Genomic DNA, 14,756 nt, shown 5'->3' on the forward strand with positions numbered 1-14,756 from the left:
CGTTGCTAGTGGTATGTTCTTCCCCTCCCTTTTAAGGTGGTACTGCTGTGCAGTCTAAGACAGTGGAAGCTAAAGAGAGCCTTAGAGCAACATTGATCATCTGTCCGCTTTCTGTCCTCAGCAACTGGACTGTAAGTTTTGTTTTTTAATAATTGTCTTTTCAATTATAGTTTCTGTAGTATCAGTCTTTGAATAGTGTTCCTTCAGTAGAACACTGTTGAAATGTCTTACCTGGTTTTTCTAGCCTTTGAAAATTTACCAGTTTTTGTTTGTCTTCTGTGGGTGCCATGGTGCCCACAGACACTTTTCTTGGCACTTGCCAAGTGTTTTTAGAAAGTAGGTGGGGCCAGATGGGGCTTTTGCCCAGCATGGCTGCTGCTGGTAATCTGATGGAAACCTCTTGTGTGTTAGTTCAAATTTCCAAAGAAAAGGGACTAATACCAACATGAAAACTGTTTAGAAAAATGAAATAATAAACTAAGAATCAGCAAAATCCAAATAACTGAGTTTATAATTGGTGGTTATAATGGAACCATACCTCTGAATACTGTCTTGTAAATGAGTCCTCAAAGTTAGTAGCTCAAAAAAGTTACCCCCCCCCCCCTTTCTATGTGCTAGAGATATTCTTGGGGCATGGGGGGTGCACAGCTCTCCTCATTTACAAAAAATTCCCTGCCTTTGTTTCTGTTTGCTTATTTATAACATCTGTATCTGATTAGTCCAAAGCTTGAGGTGGGTTCCAACAAAATTAACCATAAATATAGCCTAAACGACAGCCCTGTAAAAATCAATCCATGTCATAGCAGCAGGTGCTAGAGAACCATTAATACTCATTCATCAATTGAAAGAAAACGTTCTGTAAAAAGAGATTGTGTTTCCTCCAAAATGCTAAATGAACCTTATAGGTTTTGAACATTCAGTCAGGACTGTGACTTTGGCCTTTCTCACTCACCGTTGCAAAAATAAATTTGGTTAATCCACGTCGTTATTCTTTCCTTATTTCACTGAACTGTCATCAGTAAGTAGTAGAAGAAAATAATACTATTGGTGATAATTGTGGATCGCAGTCAGTTTTCATAATTATCTTTTGTTGATTTTCATTTCAGGATCAGCTTGAACAACATATTGATCCAGCTGTTCATCTGAACACTTATGTTTACTATGGTTCAGAGCGCAGCAAAGACCCAGCAGTCCTTTCAAGACAAGATATCGTGTTAACAACTTACAGCGTTTTGTCTAGTGACTACAGTGTAAGTAAATTGAGATGTTTTAGTAAAAACGTAGTGCCTAGTGCCTTAGGGAGGAATAACAGTGTATATTTTATAGTAACAAGACTTTTGTGTATAAAAGTTTAATCCAGTACTTTTTCAGGCCTTTTATTCAAGAAATTCATTGCAATAATATTTTTGAAGGAAGCAACATTTCAAGACTAATGTTCAGTTGTTACAATTTCAGCCTAATCCAATGACTTCTCCTTACAGAAATATGGATAATACTGTAGCTTTGGACTCTTGAAGTTATTGAAGTATTTACATAATTATGATGCAGGGCTTGGAAATTACCCAGATTTTCTAAATGGACTGTTATCGAAGGAGTAGCGTCTCTTGATATTCTGCATCACAGAAGCCCTTAAAGTTTGCTTTTAAGGATTTTCATTTGGTCTAACTTGTCCTGTTGTTTTTGGGGGAAATGCTAAAGTGAATGCTTAGCTCCAGATGGTATACATGCTTCATGGTACACTGTAGGTCGGGCTTGAGTGGTCTGTTTTCAAGGCAGGCAGACACACTTGATGCAGCTGATTTCCTCTACTCCTCTTAGATCAAATTCACTTCTTTTTCTATAAGACACAATAAAGATGTTCTCTGAGTGAGGTTCTTATTTTGTTGCAGGCAAAAAGTGATAGTCCTTTGCACAAATTTAAGTGGCTGAGAGTGGTGTTGGATGAAGGACACACAATACGAAACCCAAAAGCTCAGCAAACTAAAGCTATATTAGATCTGGATGCCCAGAGAAGATGGATTTTGACAGGTATTTATGCCATAGGCAGAACACTGCAATCCTGTGTGAATTTCTGGATTATGAGATTAGGTGTAAACAGCTGTGCATGTGTAGTGTTTTCTTGACTCCTGTAGGATTTGCATGCTTGCAGACAAATTGCAGTAGTTTGCAATATTTTGATACTTATTTAATATGCACCCTGTAAAATGTTTCTAATTAGTGATACAGTTTACTATTTACTGGGGCAACTGTCAGTTGCAGATTTTCCCCATTCCCCTCAGTGGTTCTGTTTGTTCCTCTCCCCTAAAGGGGCCCAGAGATGCGTGTATATGAGATGAGCCCACTTCCATTAGGGTGGTGTTCCTTATATTTCCTTTCCACCTGACCAAGCCAGATGCTCAGGCTAGGGATAGCAAAAGAAGAAGCCGCAGCACATCTCCTATGCCCATTCTCATACTGTCTCTTTCCAGTGATCAGATGTGGTTGCTTCTGCTAGGCTAGACTTGTACTTGTTTGGCTACAGATACTGCCTTGGTGGGAGAGAACACCTTTGTGATTGCTGCCTTAGCTGTAGCTACTTGATGCTGTTTTAGGTTTTTGAACTATGTCCACTGTAAGAAGTATAAACTGGCTGCAGTTAATAGAGGAAAAGACCGTGTCTCAGTCTCACAGTCAATGTAAGTTGTCCAAATGGGAAATAGATTGATATATGAAGTGAGTGTAGTTCTTAAGGACTAGATTTGTAAGTCCTGTTTGGACCAGATTTTAACCCTGTCACTGTCAATTTAGAGTTAATGGGCTTTTGAGATCAGATTCATAAGCCAAGGAAAGTATCTTTTTCAGGACAGTTGAGAGTGGATTTCAAACTGTCACTTAAAAATTAAGTAATGGGTTTAGGTTCTGGCCCCAGTTACGATACTGCTGTACAACTAGGACACACATCCATGCCTTTTATGAAGTAATGTGGTTATATAGAATTTGTGTTCTGATAGGCAATCTTAAGTCACGCATGTACACTGTGTTCTTAGAGTTTGTTTCTGAGAACAAGATGTCATCTTTTTTGCAGACCTCAAATTATATTTTATTGAGAAACTTGTATGTGTTTAAAGTTTGCTACTGGTGCTTGGCAGTATTAATGATTCAGAAAAGCACCAAATTAGTTTCTGTCTTGCATTAATATGCTGTGCTGGAATGATTTATGAATGTCATTCTCATTGGTCAGAGGTAAACACATTCTGAATTCAATGATGCAGTATTAAAGTTCACAGTGTCAATAAAAGGCTATTCGGCTGCATTGTTGGAACAACCAAAGAGTGAGGCATTTTAAACTTGCTAAATTCTGCTGAGAATGTACTGTTGGACTTATGAGGTACATCTGTACATGACTAAAAGATATTTCAATAGTAAAGCTCAGTAGATGCCAAGACTGTTGCATTTCATGACGTTAAAGCTTTCTTTGCAAAGAGCTGCTGCTTTTAAGCATTCGCTTCTTAATCATGAATTAAAATCCTCAGGATCCACTGCCACATCTCCTGCATGTGATGTTCTCAATATTAATATATTGCCTCATAAGCCTGTGGGTTCTCATCTGCTAGCCAGCCTTTAAACTTGGCCATATTTACATCACTGACTCTATGAGGAACTAATAAATGTTTAAAATATGTGAAAGTGGTTTCAGATAGTCTTGTTTGGGAGACAGAATGCTAGTACAGAGGAGTAACATTATAAATATAATTTTAGTTATATGTAAAATATGTGTGGTTAGTTTTACATAATAAATCAAGCTGACAATTGTTATAATTCAGAAGGAATTCTGTGGTAAGGTTTAAGCATCATCGATTTATGTTTTGCTTACTACTTTTGACTTTGCTGTGTTCTGTTAATCGCATGGTGTAATGTATGTGGTCCTCCCCCCACCCCCATGCATTCTTTTTAGGTACACCTGTTCAGAATTCCTTGAAGGACTTGTGGTCTCTTCTGTCCTTTTTGAAACTGAAGCCTTTTACAGACCGAGAGTGGTGGCACCGAACAATCCAGCGTCCGGTGACTATGGGACATCAAGATGGGCTTAAGTATGAAATACTTCCAGTATATTTTGGGAAATGTATGGTGTACAAAAACTATTTTTAATTGCTGTGAGGAATACAGACTTTAGAATTATCTAATAAAGAGTAATTCTCTTTCCATTAATGCTGAAAATCACACAACTTTGACTAGATCCTTCTACAAAGCTTAGCAATGCAATGAAATATAAAATTTAAGTATTAATATAATCTGTCTAATGGCACTTTCTTTGTCTTGCTAGACGTTTACAATCCCTGATTAAGAGCATTACACTTCGAAGAACGAAAACAAGCAAAGTTAAAGGGAAGCCAGTTTTGAAGCTTCCAGAACGTAAAGTATTTATTCAGCATATTAATCTCACAGAGGAAGAGAATCTAATTTATCATTCAGTGAAAAATGAGAGCACAGCTGCTATTAGCAGGTAAACAGTGCCAGTTGTTAAGTGGATAAAAAAATTCCATTATGTTGCATTCAGTTGTTGTTATAGTCTGACTTTGGACAATATCTAATTGCTTTAGTATACTTAGTAGCAAAAAACCTATGGAATGTAGTGGGTTTTTTCTTTTTTAAAAAAGAAGCACCGGCTCTTATGATGTTCTCCCCTCTCAGCCCAACTCCCAAATGCCGAAGAGGTTTTGGTACTCCTTACTGGCACCTACCCCCTGAAAAAAAGCCATGGTACAGATTTAGGATAACTTAAATGTAAAATGGAGCATGTTTTGCTTTTATCGTTACCACAGTATCACAATGCTTAACTGCTATCTGAATAGTAGCGCTAATTGATGAAATGCTCGTGGTATTGTCTTCAGTTAGTGACATAATCAGATACGTCTGTGTTATCAAGAAGGCAAGATAGTGGGAATGTACTAACGTCTACAGCTATTTAGTTCCTGCTTGGACTGCTGCAATCTCGAACAAAGCAATTTGCCTTGTTAAACCATGTGATGTTTGAAACACTGCAAGAGGTTTTAGCCAAGTGTTCCTGATAGATCATATAGAAGTATTCAGAGGCCTAGTCACACATGAAAATTATTTGTGTTGTACACTTAATTCAAAGCAGGTGGGCCTTTTTGAGTAATATTCAAATAGACGAAGAGAACTGTGATTCTCAAAAGCTTATGCTACAATAAAGTTGGTTAGTCTTAAAGGTGCTACTGGACTCTTTTTGATTTTGCTACTACTAACTCCTCTGGATCTATATGCAAATAGAGGTGTGCTTTGTAGAAACAGTGTGTGAGACTGACACAATAGGCAAAATAAATTGTGCATATGCATAATTTGTATTGTAAGCTTAAAGGATTTATGAATCACATTATGAAGTAATATTGAAACTGTAAGACACACTTTGCTCTTTTTCAGGTATTTTAATGAGGGAACTGTTTTGTCCCACTATGCATACGTTCTGGGTGCCTTGCTTAGATTGAGACAGTTGTGCTGCCATCCACATCTCTGTGCACATGCACCTTCATCCACTTGTGAAGAAGGTTAGGATCTTCATTACTAAAATATTGTGATGTCCATCACAGGTGCTAAGAAAAATAGATGGAAAAACTTGATTTTATGGTGCTTATGAAAAAAACTACATACATTTTATCATCTTGCTTTTAACAGTTGCTTAGCATTCAGATCTGTGTGGTTACATCCTTGGCAGGCGACTATGTTTAGAGAGGTAAAGCCTATGATGAACTGGAAAATGCAAGCCTCTTTTTTGACACCCCCCTTTTAATCTATTAGGGTGTCTGACCTCTTTGCAGCTGAAAGACTCTTCTTGGTATAGTTAACAAGGACCACAGAAGAAGAGATATGATCTTATCCCTCTTTGCTACCCCTAAACGGCCCTGTAGTGCATGAAGGAGGAAGATGCCATAACCGTCTACAAGGAGGGCTGTTGAATGTCCTTGTTTCTCTTGACCCAACGTCTGCCTGGCTCATTGATGGCCTGAGCCAGGCCTTGGTCCTTTCCATTTTTCCTTTGTTTTTCTTTCCTCTGATTTATCTGCTAATCTTGCAGAGTCTGAGGAATGAGTGTTCAATACTCATGTTAAAAGTTAATGGATCTTAGTAACTGTGACAACTTCAGTGTGTGAAACATTGAACAAAATCTTAAGAAATACAGCATTTCATTATGATGATGGTGTAAAACCAGAGGAAAAATCAATTGGTTCGTAAGTGTCACTTCAACTGCACTTTCCATCATATTTACTTTTAGTAAATATTTACTTTTACTTTAAAAGATGGTGTCCAATAAGCATATAAGTACAATGGCTGAGTATATTTAGCTCTTTCATAAACGGCTAATTAGATATGATCTGCTTTACATTAACAAACCCAAATGGTGAGTCTACTATATCCTGGTTTAGTGCTGTAATATCCAAATAATGATGTACTTTGACATGTTTTTTCTTTAATGTAGTGTGTTTCTTTGGCCAGGTAATGGTACTCCTGAAGAGCTGCGTGCAAAATTAATAGAGAAGATGAAGCAAATTCTAAGCTCTGGATCTGATGAAGATTGTGCTATTTGCTTAGATTCCCTCAACACTCCTGTGATAACCCACTGTGCTCATGTGTATTGTAAGCCATGCATTTGTGAAGTTATCCAAAGTAAGAAGGTTAGTTATCACCCTCAGTCCTGTCATTAATTATTCTAAAGTAATGTGCATTAGTCTTGGTAACTGAAAGATAATTGTCATCGTGTTGGTAAACTAATCGAATTCCTTTATAAGCCCTTTAAATGTATAGCTGCTGTGAATCCAGGCTGTCTCAGTTGCGGGTTCTGTTTGTGCATCAAACAGCATGCTGTCTTTTTGATACTGATCTGTCAGTTGTATTGGCTAGGGGTGTTCTAAAAAAGTTTGATTTGGGTTGCGTATTGTTTTAAAAATTGGTTTCTTAATATTTGAATTAAAGCCATATGAATTTAGAGATCACTCTGGTATTTCCACTGGAAACATTTCCAAGTATAACCCCTCCCTTGCCCCCAGTGAAATTCTTCATTATTGCACCCATCACTCATGGGATCATGCTTCCCAAGTTTCAGGCAAAAAGGAAAAGTGTCCTCATCCTATGGGCAATTAAAGTTCTCACTTGCACAGCAAATGTAAACAGGCATGAATTGGCAAGCATTTCCCCCAGAATCTGTGGGTGAGTTAATTTTTAATGAATATATAGCTTTTAAATTGTAATGTGTTTAATTTTGCATTATATGTCATTGTGAACTACGAGGAAAGGTGGGAATTAATAAGTTGAGTTGGCATTCTCCACCTCACCCCCCCCCCCCCCCCCGTTGAACTGCTTTTTCTCCGCCTGATTCTTGTACCAGAAGTTATCTGGACCAGATGTGGGGTGGGAGATGTTTCAGCCTTTGGAATAATACGGCACATGGGCCAAAGTTTCGCTGTCCTAAACCCATGCTCTGATTTTGTTTAAAAATAGATCCTCATATCTATTTTCTCCTACTAGGACTGACGGGGTAGCTTAGAATCAGGACATATATCAGGGGAATGGGATGTGCACCTGCTTAATGTTCCAGAATCAGGCATTCTCTTACAAATAGAGAGAAAGCAGTTCATTCTGACCCTGTATCACACCTGGTCTTATTGGTGCTGCCTACCTATTGTGAAGAGGAGCAAGCCATAGTCTCGGTTTCCTCCTCATACTTTCTAGCAGCAAGGCAGGACAGGCAAGATTTTTTTAATCTCTGTCTGCCCAGCATGCACAGTCCCAGGTAAAGGAACTGCTTATACAACAAGGACCTATGATTATATAGAAGCAGAAAGCTCTCCCAAAGCCTGTGAAATAAAGCAGTGATTGGTGGAGAGCAAAAATGAGTAGCACAGAAATGCCTATCAGTATGTTCTCAACATCTTTGTCACATGCTTATTGGTGATGCTGAGTCATTCTTCCCTTCATTGGCACCCTCTTGCCTCCTCCTGCCCACTGGGAAATTGAAAACAGGTAATGGAATTGTCAGATTAGAAGATTTCTGCCCACTCAAGTGTTGGAAGTTATGTTTGGATTCAGAGCATTTCTGATACAAACAGGTCTATGGTTTGGATCATATTGAGATTAGTAGAGTTCTTACAGTGCATCAGCCTCTCTGTACTGAAGTGGTGGGGTTTTTTTGTTACATGCTTGTCATGTTAGTATACATTTTTCAGTGGTGGTTGTATGCATATTCTGCATTTACAGCTTTGTTTCCTTTAAAAAGGAAAGAATGAATAATAATAATAGTTGATCCTGCATTTAGAGTTGAGTGAGAGTTCTTTATTCATCAGCAACAACAAAGTATTATGCATCTGTTACATAACCAGGATCGATTATGAAGAGCTGGAGAAAAGAATGTACTAGGTCATCTTCACATTAATCCAGTACAAAGAAGTAAAATTGCAGTGTTAGTAGAGGCCCAAACACCTCTTGAAGAAAGAGAAATGGACTCTAGGATGGCCAGTCTCCACAGTATAAACCTTCCTGCAATCTATTCAGATTATACATATGCATATCAAGTGTATCGCTAGATCAACTATAATGAGTATCTGTTATCGTGTTAAAATTAAATGTTCTATGTTATCATCTGCTGTTTTTTTTTCATTCTTGGGCAGAAAAGAATTGAGACTGTAGAAATCAACAATCTTTTGTGGGTAGTCTGATTGTGCTTGACTCTAAGGCTTTGGTGTGAGTAATGTAACTTATAGTTGAAATATAGTGCATTGGATCCCCCTCAGCACCAGTGGAAATGACTGGTGGAGGCCCATCTTCCTCTTCTTTTCCTAAGAATTGCTTGTGGAAGATGAAAATGCAATAATGGAGTAGGAGGAGGAGGCTGCATTGAGAAAAAGCCATAATACATGGGCAGCTGCGAGGAGCAGGAAGTGGACAGATTTGTCTCCCCTGCGTTTGTATCAGCAAAGCTTGTTCAACAAGAACACTTGGAAGAGCAGAGAAGATGCATAGGATCCAACCTAGTGTCTCTTGCAACTTTCTTCTATATGGGGAAGGGCTGCAGCATATGGTCTTCCACTGAGGCCAAACCATGTTCTAAAACAATAGTTGGTGTTGCTCTGGTGGATACAGCGCCCCAGGACTTTATATGCACACTTTAGGATAGTCTCCTAAAAGGTTTTGCTGCATGGTACTCTAAAGCTTTTTGGCTGTTCCTATGAAGCTGGTGGATATGGTTTCCTGGCAGGCAGAATAGAAAAGTTCAAAATAACCATAAGTGCACAGATCAAGAGTTAAAGGACAGTGCTAGGCCTTTAGTCTGTTAGTTAGGCTTGGAGTCAGAGTTCATAAAGTTTAAAAATACTGTCTGGCTAAAATTTTTCTTCACCTCTTGGAATGAAGTGGAATTGTTGATTCATCTGCCTAATTTCAGACCTGAGAGTAGCAGCTTTATGTGTGACACAGACTGAAACATAAAAGTAGAACTGGATGGCTACCGTACATGAAAATGGAGGCAATCAACCCCATTCCCCTGAGTCTTGAGCAACCTTTGTTAGGAGTTGCACATTTGGCAATCAGTCAGACCTTAAATGGGATCAAAACCCAATGCTCTTTTTTTTTGAGAATTTTAAGCTATAAACAGTAAACATAAAAGATAAAAAACACATTCTACCCCCCCCCCCCCACTAACACATATATACATAACAATACATATAATGTAGAATAAAAAACAAGACAAGTAGCTGGTAATAATAAAGGAAAATACAATTTAAAAGGATAAGAAAAAGACAGACTAAAACTAAAATTGAGTTCTGATATTCTCCGCAACAAATATGTATTGTTTTCAAAGTCACACTTATTCTATGTTAAACATAAGAGTCATCTTTTTTTCTATTGTTCGTGATTCTTAATCCCTAAATCCAGATATCAAGTCATTGTTATCTATTTCATGTAAAAAGTCTATAAACGGTTTCCATTTAACCAAAAATGTAGGTAATGTCTTTTCTCTGTTCAGTGAAGTAAGTTTTGCCATTGATGCAAATTCCAAAACTTTAATCCACCATTCCTCCATTGTAGGCAATGTTGGAGTTTTCCATTTTTGTGCATACAGTACTCTTGCTGCCGTGATCAAATATAAAAAAGAAGTTTTGAAGCTTCTTTCCAACTGCCTGTCCATCATTACCAACAAAAAAAGTCTGGTTTCAACTGGATTTTAATCTTCAAAATATTCTGAATCGATGATTGTGTCTGCAACCAGAATCCCTTTGCTTTCTTACATGTTCTCCATGTATGATAAAATGTTCCTTCTTGTTTAGCACATTTCCAACATACATTTGAGGCGTCCTTGTACAACGATGCATCATTTTATAAACATTCTCCTTAATACTAGAGCTTAATGTAAATTTCAACCCGCTCGACCACATATTTTCTCATTGCTCTATTAATATGTCAAGATTTTTTTGCCCATTTAATCATACATTCTTTTATGATTACTCTTCTTCTGTCTCAAACATCAACAAAAGTTTGTACATTTTAGAAATAACATGTTCATCGTTTGTACAGAGGGCAATTTCAAATTCAGTTTTAGATTGCTGAAAGGCATAATGTCTCCTGTCTAACTTAAATTTCTCCGAGATTTGCATATAAGAAAACCGTTGGCTAATATGCCCTTCTGTTGCTAAATCCTCTCTTGATTTAGTTTTTATTGGACCTTGAGAGAATTCCAACAAATCATGATAAGTTAACCATTTAGTTGGACTCACCATTTGCTTTCTAAAATGAGCTTCTTGCGATGATAACTAGAGAGGTATTTTTGAACAAAACCTAAGTTTGTATTTATTCCATACTCTCAAGATGGCACACCTTACATAATGATTATTAAACTCCACATTGACCTTAACCTTGTCGTACCATAAGTATCCATGCCACCCAAATCTTAAATCGTGCTCTTCAAGGTCCAATAGTCTATTTTTTTAACAAAATCCATTCCTTCATCCAAACCAGACAGTTAGCCGCAAAATATGATCTCAAATCCAGCAAACCCAAACCTCCTCTTTCCTTTGCATCCTGTAGAACTTTAAATTTAACCCTTTAAATGTTATGGAAAGGACAGTGTGTTTGTGTATGCGTGTGTTCAGAAGACACTACTATCGAACACTTCTTGTTTTGCAGCTGAATGCTAAGTGCCCTCTTTGCAGGAAAGAGGTCAGATTAGAAGAACTTGTAGAATGTCCTTTAGAAGATTCTAATGACGTGGAAAAGTCTGACCAGGAATGGGTATCGAGTTCAAAGGTAAGTATTACATTTGAACTTTTGTCATTGTAGGTTTGTCATGGAAAAAAATGCTTTTTTAATGAGTTTTCTTTTTTAAAAAAATCAAAATATCTTGTTCTTTGCAAACAAAATGTATTTCTAAGGCTAGATTATAGCCACAAGATGAGAAACCATTCAGATTCTTAATCCATGTTTCTAAAGTATGGGAATGGAGGAGGGGTGATGACTGGCTTGGGTTGGAAGCACACTGATTGCACCGTCTCCTCTGCGCCCCCACTCCTGCAGCAGTAATCTATGACTGCATCCCACATCATCCTTGAAGGTTGTCTGATTTTTGGAGCAGCTTTTGGAATGTAGGGTGCTGTAGCACGAAGGGAAAGGAAAACCCTCTGCTTGCAGTTTGTTAGATCCCAGCCAAAGTTGCATTGTCAGAACAAATTCTAGCTACTGGCCCTGTTTAAAAAAATTTCTTCAAGGGAAAACACTCTTAAAACATTAATAGACACTTTGCAGATGTATGTAGTAGAACTCTGCTACATAAGCAAGCTGCTATTCAAAGTGGCACAAAGGCTGCTGACTACTTGGCAGCCATTCAGCCTGTCTTGCCAACACTCTGTCTTTTGGCTTGAGAAAGCATTCATCCTTGCTTTCTGTTGCTTTGACTAGTTTGTGCTGCAGTCAGTTGGAAACTCTAATGTTGGTACATGTATTCTGCTTAATAAAAAGAAAGTATAACACAGAGGGCCGTATGTTTTCTGAATAATTTTGTGTATAGCATCCTGGATCTATTTCTCTCCCCCTGCCCCCATGTTGATATTTAGCACAACTTTTCCTGTCTGTCCTTCTCACTGAGTCTTTAACAGTTCACAGTGCTCCCTCTAGATTCATTTCTTTTACTACTTAAGTCTCAAGTCAGTCCATTTCATTTCTGCTTATTTTGATGGTTTTGGCTTTTATGGGCTGTCTTGCTGGGTCAGTGAAAGACATGGCTTTATTTTCTCTCCGTTTCTACAAGGTTGATTCCTTTCTCATTTGCCCTGATTTGTCACAGTCTGTCATTACAAGGTGGAGTGAATTCTAGAAAGAAAATATGGAGTGAGTTAGTACAATGGTCTCTGAAATCACGGAGCAGGCATAAAGCCAGTAGGCCTTATTTTTTGGGATGGTGAATTCCTGAAATCTTCTGTGCTTTGCTTGAATTTTATTCCATTTATTAATGTAACTTCTTTGCTGTAATCTAAACTTCAGTGTATGCTGCACTGATAAGTTATGAGTTAACTTCAGAGTTTTGAGGCTACCAATCTCCAAAAGAATATCTTTCAGATTTGAGGAGAGTAGCCATGTTGGCTGGCTGCAGCAGTCTTTAGCGATTTAGTATCTGATGAAGTGGCTTCTGGCTCATGGAGCCAGAACATATTTAAAGTGTCACAAGAATCTTTGAGTCTCTCTACACGAGACATCTTACACAGGGACACTCAAGTGTAAGGAGATGCAATGTTAGCTGGGAAGCATAGTTTAAAAAGAGTTGGCGGAGATTGCTCCTCAGAGGTTTCTTAATTTTATCTTCACCTCCTGGAAGGCTCTGTCAAGTTCACTTCCCCTTCAGGAGGCGAAAATGAAATTAACAAACCCTCTGAGGAGCAATCTCCACCTGCTCTGTTTTTTTTAAACTACCCTCATATAGAAAGGTAGCATCTTGGCTAACATTGCATCTCCCTACAGTTGAGTGTCCTCGTGTAAGATGCCTTGTGTAGAGAGAATCTTTGTTTACATAGGAAATTAGTTTTATTTCTTCCTCAATATTTGTGGGCTTTCATCTACCCGAGGAAAGGATTTTTGATATGTGGCAACAGAAGACGGAATGAAAAAACTTGTCAGTTTGTTAAACTGGATTTTGAAATTGTGCAGGTTTCTTTCTTCCTTTGTAATTATAACGCTAACCTAGAAAAGCCAGGTAAAGTTTGTCAACTTAACTGTCTTGCTGTATTTGTGTGTTTCAGATCAGTGCCCTAATGCATGCTTTGCTAGATCTAAGGAAGCAAAATCCAGCTATTAAGAGTATAATTGTTTCTCAGTTCACAAAATTCCTTTCTCTAATAGAAGTTCCACTGAGGTAAGTAGAAATATATGCTTACTTAAAATATCACTTAAATCAGTAGAGGATACTAGATACTATTCCATTGCTCTGTTTACTTGTGCAGTAGCTTTTCAAATGTTTTTAAAAACATTCCATAGGTGATTGCCTCACATACATTCCAATTTTTTTCCGGCTACAGGAAATCTGGGTTTGTGTTCACTCGTTTGGACGGGACAATGAGGCAGAAGAAAAGAGTAGAGGCCATTGAACAGTTCCAGAACACCGAAGCTGGATCCCCAACTGTAATGCTGTTATCTCTAAAAGCAGGTGGTATTGGTTTGAATTTGACAGCAGCCTCACGAGTCTTCTTGATGGATCCAGTAAGTATAGTCTAGTTATTACTACTTTTTAACTTTAGGCACGTTCTCAGCCCAGATTGGTTTCTGGGGCAAGTAATAATGTTAATAGCCCACAACATATACCACATATTTGGGGGGTTGATCATTATACCCTAGTCTGACTCTTTGATCAGAGGCTTATGTCACCAGCTGTTGGGTTTCTGGCATCTACTAAGTTTGATGGCAGAGAAGGTGGTTGTTTGGAATTATTTACTACTGAACTTCTTAGCCAGTAGACTATCATAATAAGATGAATTGCAGATCTCAGCTTACCTATGTGTGGCTTTGCATGCTGTCATGTGTCTAAAGCAAGAATGGCGGGGTAAAAAATGTTTTAATAAATGAACTCTAAACCTAAGAAGACCTTTTAAATTTCAGTGTTCTGCTAGTATAATTTCAAATACAGCTGTAGGAAATCACTTGGCAAAGTCTTTTTCCATAGTGCTTTATTGATTATTTTAAAAAGAATCTACATTTGAAATGACATCACTTAACAATGATGCTTAGCTTGAATATTTAATTCTCTGATAGGCTTGGAATCCTGCTGCAGAGGACCAGTGTTTTGACAGATGCCATAGACTTGGCCAGAAGCAGGATGTTATCATCACGAAGGTGAGCTGGCAGTTTATTTTTGGACTAATAGTTGTGGAAAAGGTGTGTGTTTTTTTTTTTTTGGCCGGGGGGCGGGGGGTGGTGGTGGTGGTGAACTTTATTTGTACATGTACCCTTGATGCAGAATATGCTGACGTTCTCTCGGGTGCTGCATAATGTGATTGGGAATGAACAGACTGCATAGATGCAACTGGCAAAACCTCAGGTTTTCAAGCAGCTTTGCATGCCAACTGACTGTGAAGGGGAACTGTGGGTGTGGCTCCCTACCCAGTTAGGAATACATGTATGGAAGCCTGCTGCTGTACTGGAGAGCTGTTCTACTGGAGAGCATAAGGGAAATAATATTATGTTGGCAACTGGCTCCAGTGAAAGGCAAAAGAGCATGAAAAATTGTT

The 14,756-nt window shown here is 38.2% G+C and overlaps 1 protein-coding gene across 1 annotated transcript in view; it reads left to right on the plus strand.

The window, feature by feature from the left end:
* Positions 1-14,756, plus strand: part of HLTF (helicase like transcription factor) — a 36,230-nt gene that overhangs the window by 18,315 nt on the left and 3,159 nt on the right. The window contains exons 16-26 of the mRNA XM_054983628.1: positions 37-131; positions 1,107-1,250; positions 1,890-2,028; positions 3,935-4,070; positions 4,304-4,483; positions 5,422-5,546; positions 6,493-6,671; positions 11,173-11,292; positions 13,275-13,387; positions 13,551-13,731; positions 14,281-14,361. Of these exons, the coding sequence (XP_054839603.1) occupies positions 37-131; positions 1,107-1,250; positions 1,890-2,028; positions 3,935-4,070; positions 4,304-4,483; positions 5,422-5,546; positions 6,493-6,671; positions 11,173-11,292; positions 13,275-13,387; positions 13,551-13,731; positions 14,281-14,361 (1,493 nt within the window). The remainder of the gene's footprint in view (positions 1-36; positions 132-1,106; positions 1,251-1,889; positions 2,029-3,934; positions 4,071-4,303; positions 4,484-5,421; positions 5,547-6,492; positions 6,672-11,172; positions 11,293-13,274; positions 13,388-13,550; positions 13,732-14,280; positions 14,362-14,756) is intronic.

The sequence above is a fragment of the Eublepharis macularius genome, chromosome 6 (genome assembly GCF_028583425.1).
Source record: "Eublepharis macularius isolate TG4126 chromosome 6, MPM_Emac_v1.0, whole genome shotgun sequence".
Classification (NCBI taxonomy): Eukaryota; Metazoa; Chordata; class Lepidosauria; order Squamata; family Eublepharidae; genus Eublepharis; species Eublepharis macularius.